Genomic DNA, 20,905 nt, shown 5'->3' on the forward strand with positions numbered 1-20,905 from the left:
TTAAATATTCTTTAACGTAAAAGAAAAATTTACAAGGAGCACGATAAAATTTAAGATAACTTTCATATTTAATTATAAGCAATTATTAATTTTTCGCCAAATCAAGTAAAAATTATTTTTCATATACATTTTACTGTACTAAATGATTTTTTGAAAAATTGATCCATTTATTTGAAATTGTGCATAACAAATAATACGATTTTTCTCTTATTCCCTCATTAGAGTAGAAAAGACGTTTGCACTCGGTTTATAGCATGGTAATTTTTCTAGATTTTTCCTCTCCGTGTATGTGTATGCTCCTTCCTCTCCCCACGTGTCTGTGAAGTTGGCATATCATTTCGTCGACACTCATTAATTATTAAGAGTTTTGACTTTACATTTTCAATAGTTCTAGAATTAGATTCGGAACTATACAAAAAATATTTTTTAATACATAAAACTCGGCGAAATTGGTCGGCTCATCTTAATTTTTTTAAGGATGTCTTTTTGGGTAATAAAAATTATTAAAAATTAAAAAATTAGTGCTTATCATTCTTTTTTGAACTCATGTAGAACTGTAGATCTATTAAAATCCTATAAAAACTGTGACAGAAATTTTCATAGGATAAAATGAGACGCTGTACTAAACCTAGCATCTCAGCTCGCACTATGGCTTTTTGTTACTTTAATGATCAGAACTATTTGTTTGACCTATTAAGAACTACTTATTAGAAATACAGTTAAAACTTTTAATAATTAATAGGTTTCCATGAAATAATATGGCAACTTCACCACATACATATATTGCAAGGCATAAATAATAACATATGTAATAATATATTTTATCGAGTGCTCTAAACGAACTCTTTAGTGCAGTGATAGAATCTATTGACTGCTGTTATATTTGTTTCGCACATGTTACGAGTCATGATAGGTATAGTCGATACAGAATTGGTTATAATGACTTCAAGGACAAAGTAATCTGTGCAGCATAAAGACATACATTGCACACACAAATGAGAAAATATACAGAAATCTAAACAGGCATTAAATCATTACTAAGGCATTCAGACTGATATTTGCATCAACCACTGATCCGCCGTTATTGGCATTAATTCTAACAATGAGAAAACATATAATTGGTAAATGTGCAACAATGTAAAAAAAAACCAAGATAATAATAATAGAGCTAAGGTAATAATAAAATTAAGATAAAATTAATAGAGAATAAAATTAAGAGAACACGAATAAAAAATGCGATATTCACCTGGCCAATATATTGAAACGCATTTCATTTTGTCGATTTCGACATCGTACATGCCACCCCTAACAACAATTTTCTCAGCAGGTGGCAAATCGTTCGTTTCATTACTTTCGCTAATTAACCTCTGGCGTTCTTGATAAATTCTTTCGATCCTCAAGCTGTCGTACCCGCAAAACTCGTTCCACCTTTTGTCAACACCGTCTTTATAAAACCAACGTATTTCTTCCGGGGTCAAAGGCTCAGCGTAAACCGCTTCACTCACAGCATTAGTTTCTATATTGTTCTTTGGACTTTCTTCTATTATCGCTTGGACATCACCTTTATGTAAAACAAAAATTAAATCGTTAAACCTAGTACCTCTTCAACAATTAATAATAATATTAGCAAACAATAAATTTACTTTGATTCTTATCATACGTGATTCTTTGTAGAGAGAGTGTAGAAATTAAATAAGAATAGTAAGCGTGGTTTAGTAGATTTGAATGTTATAAACGTTGTGCATTCACAATCATTAAGCAAGATCAAAATTATTTATAGATTTTGAATTATCTTTCCAAAACATTTTTAAAAAAAGCATAAAGTATAAATATAAATAAAAAAGCATAAAAATATAAATAAAAATAATTTTTTGTTTTCAAATATTAGGAAAGTGTAAGTAGTTTTAGCCTATTCAGAAAAAATAATGTTAATCTTGTTACACCAGCAAATATTACGGCGAAATATATTGTTGGAAAGGTGACATCAAGAGCTGTCTATAAAAAGAAAAGTTAGCCATCAGAGACATGCCTAAAGAGCATGCAATACATACAGGCAACGCAGGCAACTAAAACTAGAACCCAACGAAGCCAAGAATGATTAAATTGTATTTAGATCGATGTTCTACAAGTACGATAAAATCGCAACTTTAATTTGTATTGTGTTTCATAATTAAATTAAATTTTTATTATAAATATTTTACTATAAACTTTAGTATAAATAATTAAAATTAATAATCTTCAGGAAATAGTTGATATTCCGCACTTGTAACGCAATATACTATTATATAAACCATAACAAAGAAATATTGCTTTATAGAAACATTTTTTCTTTTATTATTTTTTTCCTAAATAAATTTTTAACTAAAAACAAAGTGAATAAATTAAGGTTTATGTATTTTAAAAATGTGTTTTAAACTAGTTAAAGTTAAAAATTAAATAATTTAAACTTAACTAAATTAAATTAAAAGTTATTAACTTTTAACTTTATTATTAACTTTTTAACTACACATACAACTCTGTTTCCAATATATAATTTGCCGTATCATCTGTCAATATTGTTATATTATGACCGTATTTATAATCTGTTCTTAAGCTGTCTTTCAAGACCATTCTTAATTCATTCATTGACTATCCGTGAGCACCGGTCATTTTTAAGTGGGTTTTAGTTGCTTACATTCCCAGTTATCTACAGCTTCGTTTGCACACAAATTTTGCAAAGGTGCCCGATTGCCTACGTGCCCGATTGCTTACATTTCGATTGTCTACAGCTTCATTTGCACACACGAAAATAATTAAGGTACAAAAGTACGATTGCACACATGATATTATTTCGCTCATACACATTGCACACAAGATATTAATACGTTTATACACATTGCACACATGATATAAAATGTTATTTTATGATATAAAATATGTTTAATAAAAAATAATAGTCATGTTAAAAAATTAATTAAAAGAATAATTTTCGCATTGTTTCTCTTACAAAGTATAAAGAAAAGAGAAAAAAATTACCTATATATATCATATATTTATGATTCAAGGAATATTTGTAATCATAAATGAGCAATTTTTTCTTATTTTTTCATATTTAATTGTTTATAAAAAAATAATGCAAAAGTTTTTGTCTTTTCAATATGACTATTATTTTTGTCTAACATCAGAAAGAGAAATTTCAAAAAAGAAATTAAGTAACTACTATAAGTATATATAAGTATATGAACATATTTCATACATTATATATATTTATATATGTTCTTACATATGAAAAATGTTTTATCGGGTAAACCGGAATGTCTGGTCGCCTTATGCAAGATGCAATGTAGCGGAACTATATATAAATGTTAAATTATGTTAAATTTGTTTTAGTAAATTTTCTCTTACAGAAGTCATGGATGTATGAATTGTAGATTTTTATTTCATTAATTTTCTATAAGATCCTGTTTTTATCAATATTTGTACAGTGCAATGTATAGATATAATACATAGGCAACTTTAATATGTCATTACGCCACTAAAAAAATCGTACAAACTTCAATTTTTTTTAATTTGCAGGGAAAAGTTCATATTTTACGATAATTTTTATAAAATTTACGAAAAAAAATTTATTGTACCCCGTGGAGCGCGTCAAAGTATGCCAATTTTTGAAGACAAAACACGTTCTTACTTTTAAACAGATGCCAAAAAAGAAACAGGAGGAGATTAAAATATGAAAAATGCTCTTTAAAGTAGAAACTTCAAGCTTTAAAATGAAAAATAACTTTTAAATATAATAAATTTTCACACAGTTACAATTGTTTGAAGTTAAGTGAAATTTTAGTATAAATTTTTGTTGCGTTAATTTTGTTGCTCATATATACCTCCATATCTACAAAACATCAAGATAATCATAAAATTAGTACTATATTATCAGCGTCTTAATTTTAAGCCTGGTTGTATCAAGTTATTTTGACTTTAAATGAGATTTAAATATATGTTTATCTTTATTTATTTAGAGTTTAAGTCTTGCTTAAATAAAAAAGAATGACTATTCGAGAATACTTTCTGAAAGTATAAATGTAATCCCTTACATTTTTCGAAATTACAGTGATTGGAACAATCTAATTTTAAGGTTTTGAGTGGTCAAACCCGCCTGACGAATAATATACTTAGTTCGATTGCAATTGAAGTATCGCTGTTGGGCCCGTTAGCAAACGTTTTGCAAATGTATTTAGAATTCCAAGCTCCCCATCTTTACTAGATCAAAGCAAACCAAAGTTGACATCTTTGTTGTAACTTCAAAATAATTGGAAATAGTAACATTTTTGAATGTCTATTATATTTAAAGAGAGATATTATCCTATTTTAAAAGTAATGACCACAATGAGGATACAAATTGGTACAACATGCAAGGCAGTCGCTGACGTGTTGGATAAAGAGCGCTTGGCTTGGCGGTCTGTAAATGTAAAAAATTTAACCTAATAAAGACAATAATAACAAATCAAATAAGTTAGGGAGAATATTGCCAATAAGAGTCCACACTAGATATTCGTATGCAAAAACTTTATTTTAGGTGATGTTAAACGCGTTGTAACGCAAACGCAATTGAAAATATGTACATCGAGTACATAAACGTTTCATCTTACATTTCGACCCCTCTTCAGTACAAAATATAAAAACGCAAAAGATTGTCTGTAGTCGCAAGTTACGTCATTTTCTCAAGGCGTAAAAACGAATGTAAAAATGTAAAAGCTTTAACTAATGGTCAATTAGGAAATAACTGTTATTAAAATAAAAAGACGGAAAGAGATAAACTGTCCATTATAATTAGACGTGTGAAGATATGACTTTGTTGATGTCAAGCAACGGAATGAAAAAAAACCAACTCAGTTTGACGATTTTTATGAAAAAGGTATATTCTTTTATGGTCTATGAATCGCTGAGAAACAAACACATCCCTCCCTTTCCAAAAAACAAATATTTTTATTGAAACTTTAAAAGCATTTTTCTCAAATCGTGCTTTTTTCAAATTTATTGGCAGAAAAAACAATGCAACGCAAGGATATGAGATTTTGGAATATTATTATAAATACAACTATTTTCTCTATACAGTGGAACTAAAAAACAATTAAAAAAAAATGTTTTTTTTAACAATTTAAGGAAGTTCATGCATGACCTTCTATATAGTCAATAGATACAAATTTTTTGAATAATTATTTTATTCATATACAAAGTACCATGAATAAATAATAAAAAAATAAATTATTTTTAGAATAAATTAAATAAGTTTTTAATAAGTTTCTTTTAAATTAAAGTATTTTTTAGATTTACCAATATAATTTGAGTTCTATAAATGTCATTTAGATTTAACAGTTTAACTTATTCTTAAAGAAAAGGGAGATTAGTTTTATACGTAAATTTATCAAATAAAGTGGCAGAATAATATAAATTAATAAGTCAAAAAAACGAAATTTAAGATTTTCGGAAAAAAGAAAGTCGTGTAGAATATCTGCAGATCACACACACACACACACACACACACACACACACACACACACACACACACACACACACACACACACACACACACACACACACACACACACACACACACACACACACACACACACACACACACACACACACACACCAATTTTTAGCTGGCAATTTTTTATTTTTGTAATTTACACTTAAAAATGAACAAATCTCATGGTCGAAACGTTGTGAGCAAAAACTTTAATAAAGAATTGCCAGTTTGTCGACTACAAAATTGTTTATTCTTGATTTTTAAATACTCTTGTCATTCGGGATAATAACAATTTGATAACAAATTGATATCGTAAACCCACGTTTTCAGGCAGACATGTGAACTATTTTTCGAGCTATCCAATGCGATATAAAACTAACGCCATAATAAATTTAGTTGAGACAGAACAGTGTTATTATCTAATAAAAAATTTCACCAAACAAACATCACGTTAGTAAAAAATATTTTAAAGAGTAACTGTTTTCCGAACGACGTCATTAATAAGTATGTTAATAGATGAATTAAAGAGCTAAAAAGTCCTTTTTTATATGCATAAAAATATAATAGGCATAAAAATTCCTTTAGCAATAGTGTGACAACTGAAAACGTTGAGTTTGACACAAAAGATGTTTGACGTTACCATGCATAAAAGGTATCAGTGATGGTATTAATATTAGTCACCATTTGAAAAAAAATTAGAATTAATACACTTTTTAATGTTCCAAAAAAACTAGACATTGTCATACAAAAGGGCAAGGGTAAATTAGACATATCTAAGAGAACTGATGTTGTCTATTACTTGAAGCATAATGGTGTGATGCATTCTGCATTGGCAAACAAAAAGATCAATTAGAGATACACATTAAAGAACATAGGAACGATGTAAAAAAGAATATGAACATTCAATAGTTAGAATTATAGAAAACCATGACTTTGATTGACAATTTTCGCAAGTATTATATTGTGAGAAAAATAGAAGAAAAAAGGAGATCGCTAAGATGTTTTTCATTAAAAAAAAAAACAGAAAGATACTAATAAGTTTGAACACGCTATATAACAGAATTATCAAGACTGCTTAATGTTTACTTTCTATACATATCTTTTTAAACCTATGTTTGGATCTCCAATCCATTTGCTACCTTCGTGCATGCTTGATATGATTTTAGTCTTTTTTTGACATATTTTATTACTTGACCACATTTCAATTTATAATTTATTGATTGACTTTTGACATGTAAGTTCTTATTTGTTTTATGTTACATTTATATAGATATTCTTGATTGTTCACACTTTCAAAATTTAATTTATTGTTTTAACTTTAAATGTACTGCTATTGTGGAACATTGGTTTATATTTCGTTGGTCCGAACTTATTGAGCGGTTATGTTTGTTCAATGTGCACATTTTGTAATGGAAACCTGAAGAGAATTTAAATCAAGGATCGAAACGTTGTTTTTCTAATAAACGGAATTTTGGCAGAATGTCAACTAATGAACATTCATTTATCGTATATTTTATATCTTATAATTTATCACTTGAAAAAGATCTAAAGCAGAAATCGAAACATAGTGGGACGTAATTAATTGATTCAATAAAATTGCTAGTTGGTTCGACTTTTAAGACAATTGAATTATCACTAATTATAATCACTAAATATAATTATTACTAATCATCACTGACTATAATAAGTTTCTTGACCTTGATCTGTTAATATTTTTTCGTATAAAAATTTATAGATATTGTTTAATGTATAAGTAAAATATCTGTGTAAATTGGAAATTAATAGCAGTAATTGTTTCACCATAAAAAATTTACAGAAATGATTATTTTTTCTGCTTCCAAACCTCCAAAGAGATAATCCTTTTAAAGAGATGCCTCTGGAATAATGTTAAAATTTGATCGAAGTAAATAATACGAAATTATTAGTGCACATTATATTAAGATTTCGTATGTATTTCTTTTATAGATCTGGAAAATTTTTTCCAGTATTAAAGTACACGTGACCAATATCAATCTGTGTGAATTAGACTTTATATCAAAGACGAAAAGAAAATTTTCATCTGATTCTACTTTTCGAAATTTCATGTATGTCTAAATTTTTGTAAAACAATTTCGTCTCAGTTAGGTATCAAAGTTTAACTTTAAAAACTTTGCATTGTTTGTTCCTGTCATATGTACCTAAAATTTCAAATTTCGTGAATACTAACTGCAGATCTATTATGTGAAACAAATATTGTTATACATGATAGTTCCGCATGTTATTTTTTACTAACAAATAAGATATAATAAAAATACCATAAATTATAATTTCTTTCCGTTTAAATTCCATAATTTATACTTCTAGTAATGCATATGCTTTTATTCTGGAAAAGAATTTTCAAATTTATAAAAGTAATAAGACGTAGTTTTGTAACAAAAATTATCACATTTAATCGGTTAAACAAATCTGTTTCCAGTATTCCCTTATAAAAAGTTTCAAGAACATTATCAATATGGGTGCACTTTTGAAAAGCTCATACCTCCGATTTTTTTGAAACTGTGTTTACTTACGTATTTTGCTGATTACAAAAATGATAGTGAAAATTGGTGCAAATTTGATTTTCATCTAATTCAGAGAACTCTAATTTAGAGAATTTTTATTTTTAATTTTTATAATATTAAAAGTAACCCCTGCCTTATAAAAATGTCTTAGAATATATTAAAATATTACAATCAAATTTTAATATTACAAAAAAATATAACAAAAAAAAACTATAAAATACAAAAAACACATTCAAGATTAATAAAAGTTCATGTCTAAATATTCAGATATAAGGACATGTTCAGCCATTATAACTTTAATTTTAAGGTTCTTCAACTTAAAAAAAGTGCAAAGTATATAACTTATATATATATTTTTTTTAACAAAGAAGTTTTTGACATTGTTATCTTTATATAACTTTTTTTTAATTTAGCAAAAACAAAATTATTAATTTATTTTTTAAAAATCCTTTTTTTTATAAATATGATAATATTGATAAATATTGATATAAAAAATTAAAAAAAAATTGCTTATAATAGCAACTTAAATGTAATAACAAGTGTTGTCGCATTTTCTCTAGCATAACGTCATATTTAACAAAAATTGTGTAACCTAATCTAACCTAACCTATAATTCATTTTATTTCTTACAGGAAAATTATGCGGTATAAATTATATTATTATTATACGATAAAACTTTCTTTTTTAATTTTGTAAAATGTTCTTTCATTCTTTTATATGAGTTTTCTATTTTTCTTATACTTTATTTGCAATAAAATTATTAAAAATTATTGTCATTTTTATGAAAATTATTAAACTGTTTGAAAAAATTATTTAAAAAAAAGTATACCCTCAAAGAAGTTTGAAAAATTAATTAAAAATGTTCACATATTAATCATAAACTCTTATTTTTAAAATTTGATCAAATTCTTACGTGAAATTACTGAAGAATCTCTTTAGCAAGAATGTCAAAAAGTGTCAAGACTTTTGCTCTGACCTAATAAAAAAAATGTTTACATAAATTATTTCACCATCCTTGCTCTAATTTTTGTAAATTATTTTTGGAAAATATGCGTTATTATATTTAGAGTCCACATAACAAAAAATCGAGTTAAAAGAGACCTCAAGGTCATTGTACAATAGCGTAAACATAATTGTAAGTAGTTATGAAGTATTGTAAGGTACAGTCGTTTTTTTTTTATTTCTAGCAATGTAAATTAATTTAAATTTTCGATTTTTCTTATTTATCCTATATATAAAGAATAAAAAATAATAATTAAAGAGATAATTAAATAATAATAAAAGAGAAAGTCGAACTGTGACAAGAAAAAAATTCTTGCCAAGTATTAAATTCGGATTTTGATGAAATTTTTTGTACATATATAGAGAGGATACATAAATTGGTAAATTTAATAAATATCAGTTACAAATAAAAAATGATTTAAAGGGGTGAAACAATCCTGCGAAGTTAAAGAGATTTTTAATATATCTTGTAAATTAAACAAAATATAAAAAAATTTTTTTTCTTCAAAAAATAAATACCATAGTTAAATAGAGATATTTTTATTGTAAAACTTCGGTATGAAACTTTTTTGATATTTATTAGTTTACGAAATATATCGAAAAAAGGCAAAATAAGTTTCTTTAATCACGAAAAATAGTTTTACCTCTTTGAATCATTTTTTAACCGCATTTAATATGTATTTTAAAAATTTATCTATTTACGTATCCTACGTAATGTACACAAAGTTTCATCAAAATTAGAATTTCACACTTAGCGAGGTTTTCTTGTGAGCAGAGTTGGTCAAAATTGTTTTTGTAATTAAACATTCCGTTTTTTTTTGTTTAAAATATGTTTTTAATACTCGAGAGATATTTCAAACAGCATGAAAAAGAATCACGTTTAAAACAAAAAAACCGTTTTAACCACACATTTAAGTTTTATATATTACAATTATTTTAAGATTCAATTTTATTTCTATATGTAAAAATTCAGTATTACCTAGTATTATACCATTATGTTGAACGTTAGATTCGCAATTTATAATATGATACTATAATTAATACAGGCTTGAGGCTTAAAGTTTAATCTACAATTATGGCCGTGTTCACTGTCAGTACTAAAAATCAATAATATACGTAACGTGAACTATAAATTTTTAATAGTGGTAGAAAATTTTCGCAGTTCATATTCAATTATTTTTTTCATTTTTAACTATAATTGGTCAATTTTTACAGCTTACAGCACTTATTATTTTCATTAAGCGTATTGTGTTTAAATTTATGTAATGTTTAAAACATAACAACCCTGTTTGTGGGATTAAAGTTAATTGATATTAGTAGAAATAGACACGCAACTGCAATGATACATTATAATTGCAATTATGCTGTTGTATAATGGTACGGCCCTTAAGAATGACCTTTGTTCAAATGCCTTTAGTGGTCAGTGTTCATATAATCGAGTCTTAAAATCGTCATAATTAAACCTCTTCTACAATAGCAGTCGTAAAGTCGGAAATAAGTGGTAGTTTTAAGTCGCCTAGGCGGAAGCACAGTCGCAATATAAACACTTTCTACATAGGTAAAATGCACGTGATTTTTGATCGCTTGTGACTTGTTGGGGTTAGGTTAGGTTAGGTCAGGTTAGGTTAGGTTAAGCTTTGTTCTGTCCTTAGATATGATTGGCTTGTCATAAAGTCGCAGTCACAGTCGCAGGAATAGGAATTTGATCAATTTGCGCAACTACGACAACGACTACTTTGCAATCTTTCCAACGAGTACCGATATGACTCTACGATCTTACCCTATGATTGTACGATTGCTATTGTAGGAGGCTGATATTCATAGTCGAGTCTTATATTTAAGATCATCTTAAGTACTGTATTAAAATGTTATCAACCAATCACAGAACCGTATTAGCATCTTAAGACATTACTTGAGACAATCTTGAAATAAGATTCGATTAAATACCGACTTATGATTAGTTGATATTTGAAGAAAATTCTTAAGATAATTCAAGAATCAACTATTGCCGGTATTTTCACAGCCGTTCTTATATTTAAGATCGTCTTAAAGTTCATTTTTAAATACTGTACAGATTATTTAATTGGCTACAAAATATCTGAAACCACGACGATCTTATATTTAAGATGACTATGAATACCGGCCTAAAACATTTTACAACCTAATTTTGAATTTTTGTGTTAAGGTAAAAATAATATTAAATCTATCGAAAAATCAGAATAAATTAGAAAGTTGAAAAATTAACGAGACCTAACAAAACTTTATGTATTCGATTCATTGTGTAAGTTTACTCAAGTTTTCAAGGATCTCCTAGTGAAAAAATCTCTCGAGTATGTACTCGCAGTAAGCGCGAGATAACAATGCGACGGCGTATCAAACAATAGCTACAATACATGATAATGCTCTACAACTAACGTTTGTAAATTGTGGTACTGTGATCCTCTACTTGGGTCGGATATCCATTTGGGGAATTCGAAGAAGAATTAACGTTTGGTTGTGTCACGTGAAAAATTGCAAGATATCGCGTCTTCTCGTACCTTCACAGAGCTCTCGTTCCACAGGCACCTCCATCGGCGTCTCGCTGAACGGGTCGAACTCGCTCAGACTGCTGGACATATCCCGCCGTGAGTCTCGGGCGAGTTCCACTATCTCGGAGGAACTTGGACACTCGCGCTCGAATCTCGTGAATTCAACAGACAGCGATGGATCGTCGTCGTTGTCGCGCGTGAGCGGCGATCGCGAGAATACGACGGACGCCGACTCTTATCGCGGTCTTCTCCCGTCACCCTCGCGCGCTATCGCGCTGACGAACTGCCGGCGGGGATGAACTTTGCACGAGCGCAAGGCATGCCCGAACGTAGAGAGCGAGAACGAGAACGTGCGCGCGCGCGCGCGCGCGCCAGAGAGAGAGGAAAGCTTTGTCGGTTCTCGCCTGTTTCGCGAATTGCAGCTTCGGTGTCCGACCGGTGGTCGTCCTTGGATGCGAGAGTAGAGTCCCACTCGCTATCATGAGCCGCGTAGTTCGTGCGCGCGGTCTCCGTATGACGTGTGACGCGACGCGACGCGGAGCGATGCGAGCCACGATGACAACAAACGGCAAAGCTGCTCACGGTATTCTCTCCGATTTGACTCGACGATACTCGGCCATCGCGTGTGTATATTATACATATACATATATTTCACATCGCGCGCATTTCACGCTCGCTCGCGTGCCTTGTGCAATGCAGCTTTCCGCCCACGACTTTTCGTCGTGTCGACTCACACACCTTGCTGTTGCTCGCCACGGGGGGCCGATGATGCGATCGCGACCAGCTGATGCGGTGCGTAGCGCCGCGCGCAAGGCAGCGTGCACGCGATGACGCACAGTGACGTATATTAGTATACGTACTCTCTCGCTATGCGGCACAGATTTGTGCCACAGAGCGCACGTGCACAGGGGGGGAGGAAGACAACTGTACGACAGTAAAATGAGTGAATAAGTGGGTGAGGGGATATGGGGAGAAACGATTTGAATGACTATACCCTCTTCGCGATACTCTGTTGTATAATTGTTGGGACTATAACCAAAACTCAGTTGTGCTTAAGCCGTCCACAAATAACATCCTCGAAAATTTGACTATGCATTATTTTATATCCTCTTAGTTCTATGTAATTTTACACACGGACAACGTGTAATTACTAAAATCAACTGTATCCTACTTGAAAAGGGTCCGAACCGAGGGCCGAAACGTAGTAGTTTTATAATAAAACTTGTCAGTTTTGTCGACTACAATCAATTATCTGCCTCTGACTACCGAACGTTACACTAGTCTTTAGCGCTTTGTCAAATACCCTGTGTATTGTTGCTGATTTTAATGTTGTGTTCCTAAGATCTGTGATCAACATATATAAATTTACAGTTTTCTACAATATCAGTTTATGTTATTCATTACACGTTTTTCATCGTTTTCATCTTATAGATTTAATTTAATATGAAAACCGTAATAGATTTAATTTAATATGAAATCCCACGAAAAAAAATTTTCATTATTTTTCATTTTATTATTCGTTTAATTGTATTACTTATTGGTTCACATTTTTACTTATTATAACACATTTAATACGAAATGCGCTGTTTTATGGTCACCTGTTTTAACTGTTTAATTATATTTTCGTGTCCATTATTTCATTTATGTTTAAGTTCACATATATTGGTAATTTATTAAGACTGAAAAGGACTAAGTATAGTCGAAACGTTTCAAAATTGAACATTTTTCGACACAGTGTTATTAGTCGCGTTTATAATTATATAATGTTTATTTAATAAATTATAACGTATTAGGGAAATTTTGTTTTGACTCAATATATTGACCTGTTTATTGTATTATTTTTGCTTAGCATTAACGAGCTCTTTATAATTGTTTGTATTGTGACAATCAATTATACTCCATTTCTTATAACCAAACTGTTTATCATATTCCATTCATACAATTTGCGATCTGTGAATAGACGTGACAAAATCGCGGCGTCCAAATCGTCTTGATACGTTCTGAAGAGGATGTTTTTAGTTTAGATAATTTTAATTCAGTAGTCAAATCTGTGTCGAGAACATGCCTTGCACACATTTATAATAGATATTGTGTTGAGAAAACCTGGTGATCAAATGCAATTTGTTGTTTTAGCTAATGTTAAAAGAAATGCAACAAAAATATGTCAAAACTCACCACCACAAAGAAAACAAAAATTCAAACATTGTATATAAAAAATTGGATTTCAATAAAAAATAAACTAAAATAATATTTGACATTATAATAAATCAACAAAATGTAATTAGAAACCTAGGATATTTGCAATCGTACTGTGATAGCAGAAACGAAGTAATAGCAATAGCAGCATCATCGACACATGAAACCTGTTTCTAGTTTTAATTAAAAATCACATATAATTAATAGAACAAAAAATGGATCAAAGGTTATGAGATTTTTCATGTTCTAATAAAATAATAATAAAATGTCTTAAGAAGATGAGTCAACAAAATTGTGTTCCCAGATAATATTAAACAAAAGTTTTAACAGTGCAATTTATGGTTTACTACTGTATCAAAATTAATATTTAGAAATTTATTAACATTCAAAAAGAAATATTTTTGGAGCTTTTATGCTCCCTATATCTCAACGAGTATATCTTGACAAAAAGCACGTGAAATTCACGTTGTCGCTACGTGGATCAGCGATGTGGGATCCACGTGAATATTCGAGTGGACATCTACTCAACGATAGTTAAATCCAATAGATTAGATTATTGATATAACGTGGATTCCATATGAAAGTTGCACAAATTATCCGCGCAGTGTTTTTATTTTATTGTATTACAATTATATGTTAAAAAAAAAACCATGGGTTTATTAACCCTAGTTATACCGGGGCAGTTTTATAACTCAGCGCAAATTTGAATTTATCTTCTAATTTAGCAAATGAAGGGATCGACTCGGGACACCGACCGACATAATTCAATTTAAAGTTTTAGGAATGAAGAGGAATACTAACTGGTATCAAAACGTCATTAGCTTCGAAGCAGTACAAACGTAAATTGGAAGGGGAAGGTTTATACCCCAGTCTGACGTTTGTGTATACATTTCCTTCGGATATCGCCATACAAAATACTTTTTTTCGTGTTTACATTTCGTTCGGATGACCACTCACTAGAAAGAGAAGTATTATGGCTGCGTTTGTGCGAGCTACAAAACGTACCTGTGTGTGAATACCACAAGACAATATGCTGCAGAAAAGAACGCTTAACTCAAATAAATATTTATTCGAATAGCAACAATAACATATTTTATTGAAAATCAATAATACTTATTTAAAACAAGTAATACTTTCTATAATTAAGAAAATATTTCTTATTTGAAATAAATATTATTCTATAAAATTTTCTCTAAAATGTTATTGGTACTATTTGAATGAATATTTATTTGAGTTAGGTATTCTTTTCTATCAGTGTGTGATGAGTGCCTCTTGAAAGTATTTTAATATTTTTTTTTATTTTAATTATGATTACATATTTAAAAAATATTTTTTACAATTTTATAGTAAAATAAAAAAATTGATTGTCTTTATCCATTTTTTCTTTTCTTAAAGCTATTGTTTTTTGTTTAACTTCACACACACGCACGCACGCACGCACGCACGCACGCACGCACGCACGCACGCACGCACGCACGCACGCACGCACGCACGCACGCACGCACGCACGCACGCACGCACGCACGCACGCACGCACACACTTGTGTATACGCAAATACATATTTACGTACATAGACATTACTGTGCATTATTATTATCATCACCTAATACTTTTTAATCTTTTCTTTCTTTCTTCTTATTTCTTTATTGAAAATACGATAAATAAAAAAAACTCATTTTTATGATTTTTTCAAACTTTATTTTGTTTAAACTAATTTAAATTAAATTTATTTAATGTTATTTAATATTATTGTGAATTATATCATTTTCATCATAAAAAAATTAAGAGATATAGCACAATATTGATTTTAGTCCATTTATTCAATACAAAACGCTTGGGAAGGAATAGGGTATTTACAATCCAGTATGGTGTTTGAGGTGAAAAAAAATTTTAAAAAGGTACAAAAAGTGTCAAATATACGCGCGCAAAAAACGCCCTCAAAAATGTATTCCTGTACAAAACAATTTAGATTTGATATTATAAAGTGAGAGTATTACGTTTTTTCTTTACATAAGTAATAATGTGAAAAAAAATGCGCCGACCATAAAAATGGATGTTTATACGAAATAGAAAATCCCAATATCAATCTTTAGTCTGATGCGGGCTTAACAAAAAACCAAACTGTGAATGCCAGCCAAAGAATAATAATAAAAAGTAGATGTTCTATTTCGTATAAACATCCATTTTTATGGTTGGCGCATTTTCTTAATATCATTATTTTTGTAGGCAAAAAAATTTAATACTCTTATTTTGTAGTGTCAAATCTAAGTTGTTTTGTACAAGAATACATTTTTGAGAGCGTTTTTTGCGCGCGTATATCCCAATAAGACAGTTACGTGACATCCATGTGTAATCTATGTGATTTACATGGATGCAGGTTTTTCTATAAGTTATCCACGTGAATGCAACGTTCTTTTTTCATCATTGCATCGAATTCTTTTATCTTCGAAATATATATTAGATTTTTTGTGGATATTAAGAAATATTTATAGGGAATTTACATGGATATTTCGAGAAACGCCGCGCGCTCGTCCGCCAGTTAGTGCACGGCGCCGTCAGGCGGCGTAACTCTCTTAGGAGTAAGGTGCACCCAATGCGCTATATAAAGACCACTTGCAGCACGATTAAGACAAGCAGTAATTAGCTTCCTGCCCGATTTGGAAGAGAACCGCCACATAATACTTTTATGATTTACTCATTTTAATTAAGTGAACAATCCGCTACAAGAAAATTGATCTTCACTCTGGTTAAATAAAGGATCACTTATCGAGCGAAAAATTCATTCTTATAAAAAGTGAGATGTCACTCCATTTTGAATAACTGTATTTTACTATCGCTTAAAGTAAAATTCCATTCTTTTGGAGTAACGTTTTACTCCAAGAAATTTAGAGAATACGTTATGTTATGAAGAAGTTTCTAAAATTTATAGAATTTTTACGTGGTTTCTACGTCAAATCTATGATCGCATTCACATAGATTCTAGTACCGTTTTTAAGCAAATGTCCACTCGAATATTCACGAGGATTTCACGATGTTGATCCACGTAGCATTAACGCGGACATTACGTATTATTTTATTGGGGTACTTGGCGCTTTTTTGTACTTTTTTTTAAAAAAGGTAATTTTGCTATGATTTCACTTCTTTTGTAGTTTCAGGTATGTCATTTTGTTGAGTAATGTATATGGAGATTCTTAAGACAATTTTAAAATCCGTATCAAATTAAAAATTGAGATTGAAATGATTTTGTCGATGTCATTCAAGGTCAACTATATATTTTCATCACATTTTCTTCTTAATAGTCTATAAACTTTGACTGAAATGTTTTTACCTTAGTAAACCTAGCACTCCTACCACTAAAAAAAAAGGTATAATTTTCTGCTAATTATTTGCTAATTTTTTTCTCTAGTCCTTAATTTTTTGCTCCTACCTGTTTGCAGGAAATTAAGAACAAAAATATGAATGCCAGTCTATGTGACGCTAGCACCCTCACTAATAAAAAAATGCATAAACAAAAAAACAACTACATCAAAATTTTCTGCTTATTTTGTGCTTTAAAATACTGTAAACATATATTAAAAATATTGAATTAGTTATCAAAGTATCAGTACCGTCGTAATGTAACGGTATAAGAGAAAATGATTAAAAATCAGAAGCTAATCATACATGACAGACATAAAGGTATTTCTCAATCAAATATTCGTAAAATATGCAATTAAAATTTTAAACTTACAAAATAACCTTTGTGTCTGATGGGACGTATACGCAAGGTTGCTAAAAAACATGTTTAAAAAGAAAAACAACAAAACATTACGTTTTTTTAAACTAAAAACGTATTTTTTTAGTTTTAAACATCTTTTAAACATATTTTTAAACATGTACGACACAATTCGGATGTTGTACGTCAGATGTCGACACAGTGAAAACGTGTCTAAACACGTTTTACACGTAGCATAAACACAGCACGCAGAGCGCAGTTGGGAGCGTAGTATGAAAGTTTTCCTACATGCGACATTTATACATTATTTTCAAAGATCTACGTGTAAAAATAAAGAAATATGGGCGGAAGACGACAGGATGCGGTTTAGCAACATTTTATAAGAATTAAAGGTGATAATAAACCATTGAGAGCGAAGTGTAAACACTGTGAAAAAGAAATGTGTTCTTTAGTAGCACGTATGAAGATGCACATAAATAAGTGCAATGTCTTAAATAAAGATAAATTGTACGAAGAGATCGACATTGACGACATTACATATAATGAGGGTACAAAAGAAAACAGTACATGAACACATTATATTATAAAATTAAATAATTATTATTATTTTATGACATTTTTAATATTTGCTATTTGCTACTAGAAATTATTATTTCTTCGTTACCATATACAATATTTATGTAGTAATAAATATTTTTTTGATGATACTATTATACTACACGTATTCTCTTTTTTTTATTATAAAAAATAAGTATACCTATTTTAGCAAATATTTTTTTTACAGATCCTCCAATAAATAATGAAAACTTGAATGATAATATTGAAACTGATGAAACTGTTAACGAATCTTCTGAAACCAGCGTCACCAGCACTGAATTTAACATTCAAAGTGAACGAAGCAAAACAGTTAATCTCTTTGGAACTGTCTCGCAACCGCAAACATCATGTTCAACAAACTCAATATTAACGACTTCATTAAAATCAGGAATATCAAGCAAAAATTTACATTCTTTTGTAATAAAAACAACAAATTTAGAAAAAATTTATTGATTTACAGATAGCAAAGTTTATATATAGTACAAATTCATTGTTTCGGCTTGTGGAACATAAAAAATTTAAAAAAATGGTTGATTTGTTACGTCCAGGGTACAAACCGCCAAGTCGCCATCAAATTGCTAATGAATTATTAGAAAATGTTTTTATTTCCATAAAACAAAGTGTAGAAAAAAATTTTAAAGATAAGATATATGGCGATGAAGGGCTGGAGTAATCTTCATGTCGAGCCAATAGTTTGCATCTCAATAACCGACGTATTAGAAGGAAATATTCATTTGATAGATACAATAGATACTGCTGACAACAAGCACACTGCAGATTACATATTAAAATTAGCTGTCAAAGCAAATAAAAAGTTGCCAAAAATTTCGTTGTTTTATTAAAAGTTTTGTAACTGACAACGCAAGTAATATGGCAAAAATGCGAAGTCAACTTTCACAATATGAGGAAATAGATATGCCAGATATAATAACATACGGTTGTTCAGCGCATATTTTGCATTTATTAGCAAAAGATATCGACGTGCCAGAACTGAAAGAAAAGGTGAAAAAAATAATAAAATACTTTAAATATACACATTTTTCAGCATCTAAATATAAACAAGAAGGTGGTACTTGTCTCGTTTTATCATCAGATGTTCGTTGGAATACTTTATGCAATTGCTTTGAATCATTTTTTCGCGCTTATTTTTATTTCTTTTTAGACTTTGCAATAAATATTCTCTAAATCGCCATGGATACAACCTACTGTTGACTACAGCACGCCTCTTGGTCTACACGTGGATCAGAAAATATAAATTTCAGGTTACTAATATTTTTCTCTACTTAGAAAAGATGAATAACTCAAAGACAAAATTAACATAAAACTTTTTGCAGAAGACCTAAAACGTTGCACTAAATATGACAAGAATGATTATATGAAAAATATTTTGCAATTAAAAAAACAAAAGTTAGAGAAGGATAGAAAATATAAAAATAAAAAACTTGATATTTTGAGAGAGATTCAAAAGAAAATGTGTTAAAAAGAAATCAATAATGTTATGTTCCTCAACACTTCATTATATGTGTATTTAGACTTTATTTTCCAAAGATTTTGTTATACTACCCTTATAGAAATTTTATCCTGGCAGTACTAAATTGGCCAGTGATTAATTACTTATTTTGAGTATTAAAAGCATTAAAAACATTGCTTTTAATACTCAAAATAAGTAATTAATCATTGGCTAATTTAATACTACTAGTATTAACTTTCTATAAAAATATACTATAACGTAATATAGTTTAAAAGTTTTACTTTTCTAATTTTTAAGAAGTATAAACCGCAAAGAAGAGTGATTAATAGCAATATATACATAAGTAAACATAAACAGTGATTAATAAGTACATGCATAAAATGTATATTAATTTGTTACTTACCAGTGTAATAATTAATTAAAAATTAATTATTAAACCATTAATTCTTGAACAATTAATTAACAATTTATTCCATTAAACAATTAATTGAAAATCAAACTTTGTATTAATTCAGTTATTTCTTAGGATAGTAAGATAATTTTTTATTTGTTCTCTTCTGATGACTCCTTGTTGCTGTTGTTCTGGAATAACTTCCAAAGGCCCGGGATCTTCCTCTGGGTCGTCTAGGAAGATAACTGGGTATTCAATCTCATCTTCTTTCGTGAGACAGATATTATGGAGAACACAACAAATATTATATAATATGGTATAAGGTCTGTTCTTCGCATTGGCAGTTTGTCCAGCATATATCTCCATCGTCCTTTTAATACACCTGTAGACCGTTCCACAATCATTCTGCTGTTAAATGCCCATTGTCCTTGTATGGCATCACAAATTTTTGCAGAGTGTAAGTTGGAGCCTATGAGGTAATTATCGTTGTCAAAATAATTATTGTTACATTTTTGTTGTATTCCAGAATATTTAAACATTCTCATGTCGTGCACCGATCCTGGCATTTCAGCATAGCAGTGAATAAATTTTCTTTTTTTTGTTGCAGACTACCTGTAAACGAGATGCCCGATGTTTACTGAGTGTTTTATGCTTTTCTCTAAAATAAAACTGTTAACTTTTATAAATAAAAATTATTTGTGAATTTTTAACTTTTAAATGATGTCCTTTCTGTTTTGAATTAATTTTTAAACATTAATATTTAAACGTTATTGTAAAACTTCATTTTTAACAGTTATTTTATATTCGTTTTAAAAAAGTTCTGAAGAAACATATATTTTTTAAAGTTTAATTTAAAGGAAATTATAAAAAATATAATTATATTTCATAATATTCATTCCTGCAGCTGTATAGTGTCTTTTCCGATTGATGTAAGCAAGTGCATTTTCTTTTAGAACTG

The 20,905-nt window shown here is 29.5% G+C and overlaps 1 protein-coding gene and 1 long non-coding RNA gene across 4 annotated transcripts in view; one reads left to right on the plus strand and one right to left on the minus strand.

Annotated features, from left to right (window-relative positions):
* The window catches only part of LOC105836852 (phospholipase DDHD1), a 28,023-nt gene extending 14,753 nt beyond the window's left edge, over positions 1-13,270 (minus strand). Inside the window, exons 1-2 of one of the 2 annotated variants that reach the window (XM_036284568.1) lie at positions 11,586-13,264; positions 1,247-1,561 (exon numbers count right to left, since the gene is read on the minus strand). In XM_036284568.1, the coding sequence (XP_036140461.1) occupies positions 1,247-1,561; positions 11,586-11,664 (394 nt within the window). In that variant the 5' untranslated portion in view covers positions 11,665-13,264. Of the gene's footprint in view, positions 1-1,246; positions 1,562-11,585 lie in introns of both variants that reach the window. The other variant, XM_036284572.1, reaches the window with a different exon arrangement.
* Positions 13,271-15,506: 2,236 nt separating this feature from the next.
* Positions 15,507-20,616, plus strand: LOC105829997. 2 transcript variants are annotated; one of them, XR_003626084.2, is made up of 3 exons: positions 15,507-18,036; positions 18,273-19,347; positions 19,420-20,616. It is a non-coding gene; the product is annotated as an uncharacterized LOC105829997 (long non-coding RNA). The 2 variants fall into 2 exon arrangements; XR_003626082.2 differs by having other exon boundaries at positions 18,273-19,087; positions 19,248-20,616.
* The last annotated feature ends 289 nt before the right edge of the window (positions 20,617-20,905 follow it).

Source organism: Monomorium pharaonis, chromosome 1 (genome assembly GCF_013373865.1).
Source record: "Monomorium pharaonis isolate MP-MQ-018 chromosome 1, ASM1337386v2, whole genome shotgun sequence".
NCBI lineage: Eukaryota > Metazoa > Arthropoda > Insecta > Hymenoptera > Formicidae > Monomorium > Monomorium pharaonis.